General features: G+C 59.9%; 2 protein-coding genes and 1 long non-coding RNA gene across 14 annotated transcripts; 2 read left to right on the forward strand and 1 right to left on the reverse strand.

The window, feature by feature from the left end:
* The first annotated feature begins 69 nt into the window (after window positions 1–69).
* On the forward strand, window positions 70–4,592 carry Aspdh (aspartate dehydrogenase domain containing). 4 transcript variants are annotated; one of them, XM_026406288.2, is made up of 7 exons: window positions 70–2,392; window positions 2,767–2,911; window positions 3,151–3,235; window positions 3,323–3,472; window positions 3,554–3,774; window positions 3,844–3,998; window positions 4,511–4,592. In XM_026406288.2, exons 1-7 carry the CDS (start codon window positions 1,891–1,893, stop codon window positions 4,552–4,554), a joined length of 1,302 nt encoding a protein of 433 aa, XP_026262073.2. In that variant the 5' UTR covers window positions 70–1,890; the 3' UTR covers window positions 4,555–4,592. The 4 variants fall into 4 exon arrangements, with proteins under 4 accessions (XP_026262073.2, XP_026262071.2, XP_026262072.2 ...); XM_026406286.2 differs by having other exon boundaries at window positions 3,151–3,472; XM_026406287.2 differs by having other exon boundaries at window positions 3,323–3,774.
* LOC144250348 (uncharacterized) lies at window positions 4,476–11,274 on the reverse strand. The gene is made up of 6 exons (XR_013342457.1): window positions 10,836–11,274; window positions 10,124–10,284; window positions 8,528–8,640; window positions 5,899–5,990; window positions 5,472–5,526; window positions 4,476–5,130 (listed from the first exon to the last, which is right to left on the reverse strand). It is a non-coding gene; the product is annotated as an uncharacterized LOC144250348 (long non-coding RNA).
* Window positions 5,079–9,022, forward strand: Josd2 (Josephin domain containing 2). 9 transcript variants are annotated; one of them, XM_026406296.2, is made up of 6 exons: window positions 5,129–5,160; window positions 5,593–5,621; window positions 5,837–5,999; window positions 7,595–7,720; window positions 8,469–8,663; window positions 8,770–9,022. In XM_026406296.2, exons 3-6 carry the CDS (start codon window positions 5,854–5,856, stop codon window positions 8,867–8,869), a joined length of 567 nt encoding a protein of 188 aa, XP_026262081.1. In that variant the 5' UTR covers window positions 5,129–5,160; window positions 5,593–5,621; window positions 5,837–5,853; the 3' UTR covers window positions 8,870–9,022. The 9 variants fall into 9 exon arrangements, with proteins under 9 accessions (XP_026262074.1, XP_026262083.1, XP_026262082.1 ...); XM_026406289.2 differs by lacking the exon at window positions 5,593–5,621 and having other exon boundaries at window positions 5,079–5,160; XM_026406297.2 differs by lacking the exon at window positions 5,593–5,621 and having other exon boundaries at window positions 5,084–5,151.
* Window positions 11,275–12,353: the final 1,079 nt, after the last annotated feature.

Raw genomic sequence — 12,353 nt, forward strand, 5'->3', positions numbered from 1 at the left:
AAAAATTTTTTTTTTTTGGTCATGAAAGCATGGAGGAGACCCAAAACAAAATGGATGTGGGTGGGGACCACAACGAGGGGGTGGAAACGAAGTCTCATAGGTCCCAACCAGCTTGGCTCATCTCCAGGTGGTCTTAGGCGCCCCCCTCCCCCCAGACCCCAGTGAGGGTTATGGTCACCCGGTGCACACCTGCTGCTCCCATCGCACCTCCCGGCAGCCAGTCTCTGCTGGGAATTCTCACACTGCCTCCCACATCTCGGCTGACAACATGGCGGGGGCCTAAGGCTGCAAAGTACCACTGGCTGGGTGGCTTAAAACAACCTCGTGTATCGTGTGGCAGTGCTGGAGGCTTTAAGGCCAAGCTCAGGTGCCAGCCTTGCTTTGCAGCATCGTCCCCCAGTCCTTCCCCTGTGTTGCCACATCACCTTCCCGCTGTATGTGCCTGTCTGTATCCAACTCGGCCTCCATGCAGGGCCAGGTAACAGGGGATTAGTTAGGAGCCCACCTCCAGGAAAAGCGTCTCTTAACCTGATCTTTGGAGACAGCCAACCATCAGAGGCCACATTTGAGGTACCAAAGGTCAGGACTTCAACATCTCTTTCCAGATGGCAAAATGCAACCCATGACAGGGTCCAAATCAGAGGGTCGTTCTCCACTGCAAATCCCCCCAAGCTGGGGAATGAAGCAAGTGGCTGAAAGGGAGCGTGGCTGGTAGGGGTGGGTGTGACAGGAGGGTGGCTCCAGCTACAGGAGGCCTGGGGAACATCAGGGGAGTTGCAGAGACAGGACAAGTGCCCAGGAAGGGGAAGGGGACTGAACTCGGGGACAGACTCTGGGGTCCTTCCAGAAAGAGTGGTGCTGGGCCAGGCCAGTGGGCAGCTGCAGGGGTGAGTTGGACATCTCTGGGGGTACACAGTCTCCAAGATTCAACCTCAAGAAGGCTGGAGTCCCCAGGGCTGTCATCAAAAGCAGGAGGAGACAGAGGGAAGCAGAGGGAATGAGGAGCCAAGTCACCCAATGGCCCCTCCCCCATTTACTTTGGCACAGCTGCCCCCATATACCAGTGCCCTGAACACCAGGGGGGACATTCCAGCCCTTGGTAGAGGCCACCACACAAGGTGGGGAAGGAGGAAACCCCCACTGCATGCATCTGTGTGCCCCAGAGGGGTCTGGTCAAGGGTCTGCATTCCTGGTGCCTGCCCTCTTTCCTGGCATCTTATCTCTTCCCCCACCCAGGGCACTTAAAGTGAATTCTTTCCTTATCTTCGGGGACAGTGCCACCCTGCATCAACAGTAGGGCCTCTGGCCCTATCTGCCTGTGCCTGTCTCCTCTGGGCAGGTCGACTTGGGACAAGGGCCACTAGCTCTGGATCTTTCATGCTTTCTCCAGGCCCTTTCAGTGCAGATCCTGGTTGCCATGGCAACACTGTGGTGGTACCAGGTGGTGGTGGGGGCAGGGAGCCAGGCCTGCTGCAGCTCAGCCATCTCCAGTGCCAGGCCCACCAGGCCAGGCGCAGGGACTGTGCTGATCCTGGGGGCACTCGGGGACTCCCCAGGCTGTGCAGGTTCTTCCTCTGTGATGTGCTGCTGGTGGGGAGAGGGAAGGACAGACTGAGAGCAGGAACACAGGGAGAAGGGAAATATGGGGGAAGCGGCTTCGAGGCTGGGGGGTGAAGGGTGGAAAGACAAGGTGAACTGAAGGACGATGGGCACTGGAGGGAGGTGGGACTTGCCAGGGCTGAGGGGTGCAGAGAGCGCACCCCCTCCATGGGACTGGGTCGGACACTGGGACCTGGAGCCCCTGCTGCCTTTGGGGAGAAGCAGGGGCACAGCCAGGCAGAGGCCTCCCTCCCACCTACCACTTAGGGGAGGTGGGGAGCGGAGGGGAAAATGAGGACCTGGGAGCAAGGGGACCAGCTGAGGGCCCAGAGTCCCTGTCACTGGCTCCTCTCCACAACCCAAGCAGGATGCAGTTTCCATGACAACCTGGCCAGCCAGAAAGGGGGCGGGGGACTGCAGAGGGAATTTTCCACATCAGCAGGAAGGAGCAGTGTGGGCTGCAGAGGAAAGAACTGCCAGGAAGGCGGGGGCCATACCAGGCCCCGCAGCCCCAAGTCCCCACACCCTCTGCTCTGTCCTCCCAGCCAGCCGGAGGGCAGAGGGAATGCAGGGAAGGAGCCTCATCCCGCCCCATTCTGGCAAACCCACCTCCGCCCACTGTGCAGGAGGCTCAGGAAAGGGACAAGGGTCAACTGTCCAAAGATCAGCAGCTGCCCAGGCCAGCTGGGCAGTAGGCAGCACAAGGAGCTCCTGCCACAGCCAGCCAGACTCAAGGGCATGGCCCTGGATAAGGCCCCCTGGAAGGTGGGGGTGGTGGGCTATGGCCGCCTTGGTGAGTCGCTTACCATCTTGGGCTCCTTCCTCAGGACCCTTCCCAAAACCACCACAAACACATTTTTTATCTGTGTCCACCTACCCAGTGCCTTCCCAGTCCCTTTGTCCGTCTGTTCCCATCTGGGCCTCTATCGCTGCTCTCTGGGGATGTTCCCCTTTCTCTGTAGGACTCTCTGTCCCCCTCTATCTCTGTCCATCTATGTCTGTCTCTCTGGACCTGTCCATCCTTCCTCCCCCTCCCTCCCTCCCTCTCTCCCCCCTCCTCTCTCTCTCTGAATCTGTCCCTTCTCTGTGTGTCTCTGTCCCCACCCTTCCTCTGGCCCTCATCTCCCTATCTCTAGGTCTCTAGCCCTCTCCTTTCCCTCTCCGCAGGACAATCCCTTGTCTCCCACCTTCTGGCTCAGGGACCCGAACTGGGCCTAGAACTTGTTTTTGTTTGGAATCGTGACCCAGGACGCATGGCAGGGAGTGTGCCCTCTTCTCTGCAGCTCCAGGATCTTGCTGCCCTTGGGGAAAGGTCAGTGGCCTTCAGTGAGAGTGGGGCGTCCTAATGCTCCTGTTCTGGCCTTTTTGAGCTGTGTCTGATGTCAGGCAAGTCCCTGACCCTCCCTGGGCCTTGGGTCACTCCAACATGAAAAGGAACAAGCACACCCAGCCCAGGCCAGGGAGACTGACAGCCCTCCACAGACTCTGAGAGAACCTGGGGAGGGGAGGCCTAATTACTCCCCAAGGCCCCCCATCTCTCCCTTCTTCCAGGCACCCTGATCTTGTGGTAGAAGTGGCCCATCCCCAAATAATCCATGAATCTGGGGCACAAATCCTGCGCCATGCCAACCTCCTGGTGAGTCCCCTAAACCCACACCCAAGCCCTGACCCCTTCAGCCATCTGTCCCCTGAACTCAACCCTCCCTACCTTCGTCCACCCCAGGTGGGGTCCCCCTCAGCCCTAGCTAACCAGACCACAGAGAGGCAGCTCCTGGAGGCCTCACACCGCTGGAACCATGCTGTGTTTGTGGCCCGAGGGGCTCTATGGGGGACTGAGGACATCAGCAGGTTGGATGCAGCTGGAGGCCTCCAGGTGAGGACCCACTGGGATCCCCAGGGACGAGTAGGGGCTTGCAAAGACCCCAGTCCCCCTGACCACAGCTGTTGCTTCCAGAGCCTCCGTGTCACTATGGCCACACACCCGGATGGCTTCCGGCTCCTGGGACCCCTGGCTTCAGCCCACATCACTGGGCCTCGCACTGTGCTCTATGAAGGTCCTGTCCGTGGCCTCTGCCCATTTGCCCCTCGAAACTCCAACACCATGGCAGCCGCTGCCCTAGCTGCCCCTAGCCTGGGCTTTGACCATGTGATCGGGGTGCTTGTGGCAGATCTCAGGTGAGCCAAAATGAGCAGGGGTTTGGTCTGGGTCCCCGCCAACCAGACTGACTGCCCTGCTTCCTGCAGCCTCACAGACCTACACGTTGTGGACGTGGAGCTGAAAGGCCCCCCAGGCCCCTCAGGCCGAAGCTTTGCTGTCCACACCCACCGAGAGAACCCTGCTGAGCCGGGCGCTGTGACTGGCTCCGCCACTGTCACAGCCTTCTGGCGCAGCCTCCTGGGTGAGGCTAGACCCTCCTCAGTGCTAGTGGCCCCTCTCCCTGGGCTCTGGGTGCTTGTTCACAGAGGCTGGGGTCTTGGGCTCTGGTTCTAAGTTTTGCTTCTCTCTGTGAATCTTTATTTCTGAATCTTCTTAACCGTTCCACTCCACAACTTGAATTTTTGTATATGTCTCCATCTCTGTCCATGTCCCCTCTGAGTCTCTGTCCCACCTTCTGAAGGCCTCTGTCCATATCCCAATCATCTCTCTATCCACACCCCAAGTAAGTCTCTATCTGTCCTTACCACCAGTCTCTGTCTCTGCGTCGCTATCTGTTCACACCCCAAGTCAGTCTATCCATGTGTCCACACCCCAAAACTCTCTGGGTTGTCCTCCTTCTTCATGTTCCTTCCACGCTGGTAGTCCCTTCACTTTTCTGCCCCACCCCCAAGCGTAGGTCTCTTCTCTCCGTCTTTCCCTCGCTCTTTTCCTTCAGTGATCTTTCATTGTCCATCTTCCCCCCTCTCCCTGCAGGATGCTGCCAGCTTCCCTCCAGGCCTGGGATCCATCTCTGCTGAGAAGCCTCTTTCACCCTTGAGGACATCTTGTCTGACTGATGTCTCCACCACCTCTGCCCCACTCTTGTCCGGGCCGCACTTTCCCAGGACTCCCTACTGTCTCAGTAAACCAGAGACTTTTCTAGATCTGTCCATCGTCTGTTTCCGTGATTCCCTCTGTGACGTCACTACGTCTGCACATTGTACATTTGACGCCATAGCAATAGGCGGGCCCACACCTCAACAAACCCCCTGGAAACTATCGCGAAAGCTTACGCACTACATTTCCCAGAAGGCTCTGGGTAATAGTGGGCGTGGGAAAACGGGAGGGGTCACCTTCCGAGACACATTTCCGGCACGTGCCGCAGGGACCGACGGAAGTTGTAGACCTGTTTTTTAACGGGTGATAGTACACTTCCGGGCCACGCAGCCTGGATATTCCGTGCGGAGAGAGAGTTTCGCGGGGGCCGCCGGAAGTCGTAGTTCGGAGCGCGGGTATCGCTGGGAGCTGTAGTCCGTCCCGCCTGTCCAGTCAGCGCCGTGCCGCCGCCTTGCACTCGGAGCCTAGAGCCGCCGCCCAGGGGGATGCGGGAACCCCTGGCACCGGGGAACGGAGAGGCAGGCGGGGTGAGGGGCGTTGCCAGGCAAAGGGCGAGCGCCGCGGTTGGGGTACGGGTCGGGGAAAGGGCTGTAATTATTTGGTGTCCGGGGAGGGGGCCTGTTTGCCATGTGATAGAAAAAGGAGGTCCTGTTGCTTGGTGACTGGGGAGGGGTCCCTGTTGCCAGGTGACAGAGGAGAGGACCTTGTTTAATGACAGGGGAAGGGGAGTCTTCTGTTGCTAGGCAACCCGGAAGGACCCTGTTACTTAGAGACAGGGGAGGAGAGGAGAGGAGAGAATTCCTCTATTGCTAGGTAATCAGAGGAGGGACTTTGATACCTTGTGTATGGGGGAGATCATCTGTTGCTAGGTAACCAGAGAGAGCTCCTGTAACCTAGGAACAGGGAAGAGGGGATTCTCTGTTGCTAGGTGACAATGATAGGGACCCTTTTACTTACAGACATGGCAGGAGTGGTTCTCTCTTGCCAGGTGAGCAGAAGAGAGACTTTTTAATTTTTTTGTAAGAATCGCCTCTGTTGCCAGAAGACGGCCCAGGGAACAGGGTCAGGTACCCAGTGTCCTCCCAGGCTGCTCCCAGCCCCGCCTTAATCTCCGTGCCCAAGGGGCCTGCTGGGAGGTTGGACCTCTGAGGTTGGCCCTCTAGATCCTGGGCCCCTGAGCACCTTCTCCCCTCCCAACCTTAGCAGGAGCTGAGGACAGCATGTCCCAGGCCCCAGGAGCACAACCCAGCCCGCCCTCCGTGTACCATGAACGGCAGCGCCTGGAGCTGTGCGCAGTCCACGCCCTCAACAACGTCCTGCAGCAGCAGCTCTTTAGCCAGGAGGCTGCCGATGAGATCTGCAAGAGGTGACTGTCACCTGCCCTGACTCTCTCCGGGCCGGCTCAGAGAGGCAGAACAGCCCACCTGGGATTCACTGTGGGGCCCAGATATGCTCCTTTAGCTGCCTGAACTGGAGCCTGGGACTAGGCATGGAGCTGCTGCTTCTTCCACCCATCAGTCCCTGCGTCTCAGCCCAGCCAGGCCTCACCCTCTCTTATCACAGACCCTCAGTGGCCAGTTTTAGTCCTCTAGTACATTCTACACCCAGCCTCCGAGCTGACCCTGCCCCTCCCCTGCTCCTAGTCCTCAGACTCCCCAGCCTTTCTCTGAGGAGTGTCCCCCTGGCCTGATACCCAAGGCGCTGCCTGCTCTGGTCCCTGCCTGCCTCTGCAGCTTCATCTCTCTGTTCTCCTCGAATCTCTGCAGCCCCTGAAGGGGCTCCCCTGTGGCGATGCCTTTGGAACTTTGCCTAGGCTGTCCTTTCCACCTAACGTGGCTCCTGCCTCTTGGCAGCCCATGTCCTGCCTCAGATTTCAAGCATCACTTCTCCATATCTCCTTCTTTCCCTCCTCTGGCCCCTCAATCTGGCCCAACGCTCTGCTGTCGGGACCTTCCACCCAGCCTTCTCCTCAGCCTCCTCACCTCCAGTCTCTCTTCCAACAGTGCCCCATGTGACCCAGAGAGATCTCTCTATATCCAAGGATGATCCCGCCTCCCTCCCTCAGCTCCCCAGCATCCTCAGACTGATTGTTATAGGATTCCTTAGTCTCCTCTGTCATTCAAAATAGGGGGTTAATCTACTCTTTCATGCCAAGGCCATGATGGGGGCCCAAGCAGCCCTGCCTTAAGAAAGGTGCAAGGAAAACAGGCCCACAGAAACCCAAAACTCATTTCCTCCTCCCCTGCCCTGCCTGCCATGGGCCCAGACAGGGAACAAAGGTACAGTTGTGGAGAGGAGCAGGGCTGAGGGAGACGTGTGTGGCATGGTGGGCCCTGGGCGGGGGAGAGCTGGGGGGAACAGCAGGCAGCTGGGACAGGTGGCAGAGAAGGGCCACAGATGCTGGGTGGAAGAGGTGGGGCTCTGCTGGGGAGACAGGCCTGGAGGGCTGGGAGCAGGGAGGGTGGGTAGCCCTGAGTGAGAGGCGAAGGCCTCAGAACACAGTGGTCTGCCAGGCCTCATGCAGGGGGCTTGGGTTCACTGGGGGAGCCCAAGAGCCCCAAGCCCAGCTGGAGGCCAGGAGACTCCCTTAGAGTAGTGACATCTGAGGTGGCTCTGGAAGGACACAGAAAGGAACTGATTATGCTGAGAAGGCTGCTGGGTGGGACTCTGTCCAGGGCTGAGAGCAGAGGAGGGATGGGGGCAGCTCTGGGCCACGAGGGAGGTGGCTGGAGGGGACCGCTGGAGGCTGGGTGGGGATCCAGGTAGAAGGAGTCAGAAGCCTGAGCTGGAGCCCTGGGAACGGGGGTGGGGGGATGGGGGAGGTGTCAGGACAGGAGGGACAGAACTTGGGGTTGAAGAGAGGAGGGGTCGGAGGGGAAACCCTGGGACCCTCGTGATGCATGGGAAGGTTGAGACCTTTCCAGGATCCCAGCTCAGACTCTGATCACCCACAACCACCAGGTTGGCCCCAGACTCCCGACTGAACCCCCATCGTAGCCTCCTGGGCACTGGCAACTATGACGTCAATGTGATTATGGCCGCCCTGCAGGGGCTGGGCCTGGCTGCCGTGTGGTGGGACAGGAGGAGGTAGGACCCAGCATGCTGTCCTGCCTTGGCAGCACAGTGCTGTGTGGCCGGGTGGGATGAGGGAGGTTTGCAAGGCCTGTGCTGCAGCAGGCGGGTTGGAAGGCGGGTGAAGGACAAGGTGAAGGCCAGACGGTCAGGAGAGGCTGGCAGAGGATGACGGGCAGCACGATGGTCACTAGGCAAATTAAAGGAGGGCGAGTGAGAGGCTGGGTGTGCCAGGCAATGGGAGCGCATGGATGGGTGGGTGAGTGAATTAAAGATGGACAGCACTCGTGCAGTGGGTCTCTGACAGGTGGCTGGTAACTGGATGGGTGGGTGGGAGGTTTTGGTGGGTGAAGGACGTCAGGATAAATAGGAGACGGATCAGTGGGTGGTATTTAGTAGTTGAGGGGGGTTTGGAGGGTGGGTGGCTCGGTGGGATTCAATGCCTGGAGAATAGATGAGCAGGTGGGACGGTGGCCGTGGCAGGGGTTCTGGTAGGATGGATGGATCATGGAGGACGGGTGGGGTGACGACTCAGTTGCTGGGTACGTGGATGAATGGACAGATTGGTGGTGGATGGAGCTGGTGGGATGGTGGAGGTCTGATTGGCTGGGAGGCTTGAATAGGTGGACGAATGGATGGGTAAGAGGGAACAGGGGACTGGGGACCACAGAGGCCCACACCATCAAGAACCTCGGTAACATTTGGCCAGCTCATCAAGGCCAGGCAGAGCAGGCCTGACCCACGTCCCCTTCCCACTCCCCAGGCCCCTGTCCCAGCTGGCCCTGCCCCAGGTACTGGGGCTCATCCTGAACCTGCCCTCACCTGTGTCGCTGGGGCTTCTGTCCCTGCCACTGCGCCGTCGGCACTGGGTGGCTCTGCGCCAGGTGGACGGTGTCTACTACAACCTGGACTCCAAGCTGCGAGCACCCGAGGCCCTGGGGAATGAGGATGGTGTCAGGTGAGCCAGGGCACAAGTGACTGAGGCTGGGGTCTCGATGCTGGAATCCCGCTCTGCCCCAATTAAATGTGCTGGCTGGGCCTCAGTTTCCCTTTCTCCCATCCAGAGCCTTCCTGGCAGCCGCCCTGGCCCAGGGCCTGTGTGAGGTGCTGCTGGTGGTGACCAAGGAGGTGGAAGAGAAGGGTTGCTGGTTGCGGACAGACTGACCTATGGCCTACTCTGCCTGCGTGGCTGCACCCAGCCTGAGTTCCAAGTGCCGGGGAAGGGCCTGCGCTTCAGGCACCTGGAGGAGGCCCTTCCCCTTCCCCACGTTCCCACTCCCCAATGCCGCTGCTGCCTCAATAAATCTGCCAATTTGCTCCCTGCCTGATCTGTGACAAACTGATCCCCTGCACCTGCTGAGGGTCCCTTTCCATCAGAGAGGCCAGATACCCTAGTGAGAGAGACGAGGGGACCAAAAATACTGCTACAGTCTGATGTGTGTGGTAGGGTAAGAGCTGAGCAGAATGTGAGGTTTATTTCTTGAGTCTCAATTGGGAGACAGGCAGAAAAATGGTCCCCACAGATGTTTAGGAATCCCAGAGCCTGGAATATGTTAGGTGACAGCAAGGTTCCAGCAAGGTTGCAGTTGGAATTTGGTGACCCATCAGCTGGCCTCACAATAGGGACATGATCCTGGCTCAGGTGGGCCTCATGAAGCCACAGGGGAAGCAGGGGGAAGCTCATCCTGGGTCTGACCTCCAGAGGCGTGAGATAATCCACCAACTGTGGACAGTGGCAATTCAGGTGGGGTACCAGGCCTCAGAGAAAGGCCACTGGGCAAGGGCTTGAAGAAGGCGAGAGAGGGGCTTGGGGAGGATGTTGGAGAAAGGCCTCCCAGGTGCAAAGCACAGCCCCACAAAAGCCTGAGGACAGGGGAGGATGATGGCTGGCCTTTCTGGCCACGGTACAGACCTGGCTCTGACCCAGGAGCCAGGAGCAGAGGAGCCTGCAGTGAGGATCTACCGCATCTCCACTTGAGCCAGGTCTGCCCTTGGGCCTCCTCTGCATGGTCCTGCAGGGCCTGTCTCTCTCCCTGAGATGCCCTTACCCCAGTGGAGCCAGCCTCTGGGTCCAGCCTTGCTGAGGGACACCCTGGGCTAGAGCAGTCAGAGGCCCGCCATCCAGGCTCCAGGCTGGGGGAGACACAAGAGAAGGCCAGGTCTCCTGGCCCAGCAGTGTGGGGGCCAAAGGGGGTCTCCCAGGATGCTGTGGAAAATAGCAGAAGGTGAAAGGACAGGGAAAGGGGCAGGTCACCTGCAAAGGCACAGAGACAAGAGTGGCCATGGGGAGGGCCTCCAGAATGGGAACCCACTAGGTGAGAGTGGCAATCCAGGGGGTGCGGGGCCTCAGAGAAAGGCCACCTGGGCAAAAACAGGAAGAACATCCTCACAAGTGCTGCTGCTCCTCCCAGTAGTTACCTGAAGAGGTCAGGGGGCGAGGTGATCCTGGCCAGAGCAAACCAGGCAGACCAGGCAAACCCTAAGGAAGAGGAGGTGATGGATACTGTGCTCGCAGAATGGAAGGGATGAGACAGGTCAGGACCAGTGACATCCAGGAGGTAGATTCAGGGGTCACAGAGCTGTCCTCGGAGGTGAGAGTGTGAGTAGAGGGAGAGAAGTAGGTAGAGAGAACCAGGCTGAACCTGGGGACCCCCTTACATGCCACCCAGGAGGGTGGAACCAGTGGCACAGGGACACTGGGGACGCAAGGCAGGAGGGAACCTGGTTAGGTGTGACTCCCCACCTCAGCCTCCATCTGGAAGCCACCAGGCAATAAAGTACCCCAGAACCACAGATGCCACCCCCTGATGCCAACATGGGCAGGGCAGACGCCATGCAGGACGCCTAATGAACCCTGGAGACACAGAGGCTCAGTAGCAGGTCCCAGTTTCCCAGATTTCTGAAGTCAGAAGTCAAGTTGTAAAGTGAAGGACCATGTGACACAGGGAAAGCTGCTGGGGCAGCCCAGCAGGCTTCCCGGCTTCCCTCCCTCCCCTCCCCGCCCCACCCGTCTCTGCGCCCTAGGGGTGTTTCTGTGCCTCTGCCTTAGCCCCCTCATTTCCCGACACCTCAGTCCCTATCTCCCACTGTCCCTTTCTCTCAGCCCAGATTCTCTCTTCTTATCTCTCACCTTCCTGGTCTCTGGATTTTTCTCAGCCTCTATCGCCCTCCTCCCTGTCCCCTCACTCTTGCCTGTCGCCTGTCCCATCCTTGGTGGCAGACAGCTGACGGGACTCCTGAGTGCTTCTATTCTTGGTCTGAGTGGCAGCAGCTGTGACCTCCCAGGAGCTCCCTCAGCTGTGGCCAAATAAGGCCCGGAGCGGAGCCCCGACCCAGAGGGGCCCGGGACCCTGGCCGTGCACAGGTGCGAGCTGGGCGTGGGCGCCTCCTTTGCCCCGCATTTGCTGAGGCCGCCCATCCTCCCCACCCCCGCCCGCTGGCGCCCCCAATGCTCAGGGAAGCGCCCCTCGCTGCTGGAGTCGGCCAATCCCAGAGCTGGGGGGCTCCCAAGAGGCCCCCGAGCGGACCCCAGGGCCACGGGCGCCAGGCTGCAGGAGGGCGGCGGTCACGGGGAGGCAGCGGGCGGGGGGCCAGGGGTGCAGCTGTCCCGCCGGCGCCGGTGCCGACAGCTGAGGCCCGATTTAGCTCCCAGGGCCTAGGTCTGGCCAGATAAGGCGACGCGGGGCGGGCCCGGGCCCCCGGGCGCCCCTTTAAATTGCGAGGCCTAGCGAGGGGGGCGGCTGCCTCCGACGCCAGGTGAGGGGCTGCGGCCCGACGGACCGCCCTGCCGCCCGCGCTTTCATCTGTCCCCCGCTCTGCGGGGTTTCTGCGTCCTGCCCGCTCTCCCTCGGTCCCCCCACGTCTGTCCGCCCCTCCGTCCCCCTCCCGGCGCTCTCCGGTGCTTCTCTCCGTCGCTGAGTTCCTCCTGCCCGCCCGGTGCCCAGAGCCGCGCTCCCTGCCCGGCCGCCTCCCTCTCCCGCGTCCTCCCTGTCCCGCGTCCTCCCTGTCCCGCGTCCTCGGTCGCTCCTTCCGTCCCCCTGCCCCGCTTTCCCTCTGGGTCTCCCTCCCTCCGTCTCTCCCTCCCGGTCTCTCTCCCCCCAATCTTTCTGTTTCTCCCCTTCTTCTCCCTCCCTCCCTCCCTCCTTCTCGGTTTGTCTCTCTCCCTCCTCTGTCCCTCTCTCTCCCCCTCCTTTTCGGTTTCTCTGTCTCTCTCCCTCCAGTCTTCCCCTCCTGCTCTCCTCCTGTCTCTCCCTCCCTTTTTCCCTCCCTGCCTCTCCCCCTCTGTGTCTCTCCCCATTCTGTCTTTCTGTCTCTCTCCATCATCTCTGTCTCCCTCACTCTCTCTCTAGCCCTCCTTCTCTCCCTCTCCCTCTCTGTGTCTCTCTCTCCTTCTGTCTCTCTCATTCTGTCCATCTCTTTATTTCCCATCCCATCTCTCCCAATCACTGTTTCTCCCCACCCCACCTCTGCCCACATCTCTATCCCCACCACCCCATCTCTCTCATTCGGTCTCCCCAGACCCCATCGCTCTCCATCTGTCTCACCCATCCCATCTCTCTGTCTCCCCCACCACATCTCTCTCCATCTCTCTGTCTCATCCCACCACATCTCTCTCCATCTCTCTGTCTCACCCCACCTCATCTCTCTC

The sequence above is a fragment of the Urocitellus parryii genome, chromosome 15 (genome assembly GCF_045843805.1).
Source record: "Urocitellus parryii isolate mUroPar1 chromosome 15, mUroPar1.hap1, whole genome shotgun sequence".
NCBI lineage: Eukaryota > Metazoa > Chordata > Mammalia > Rodentia > Sciuridae > Urocitellus > Urocitellus parryii.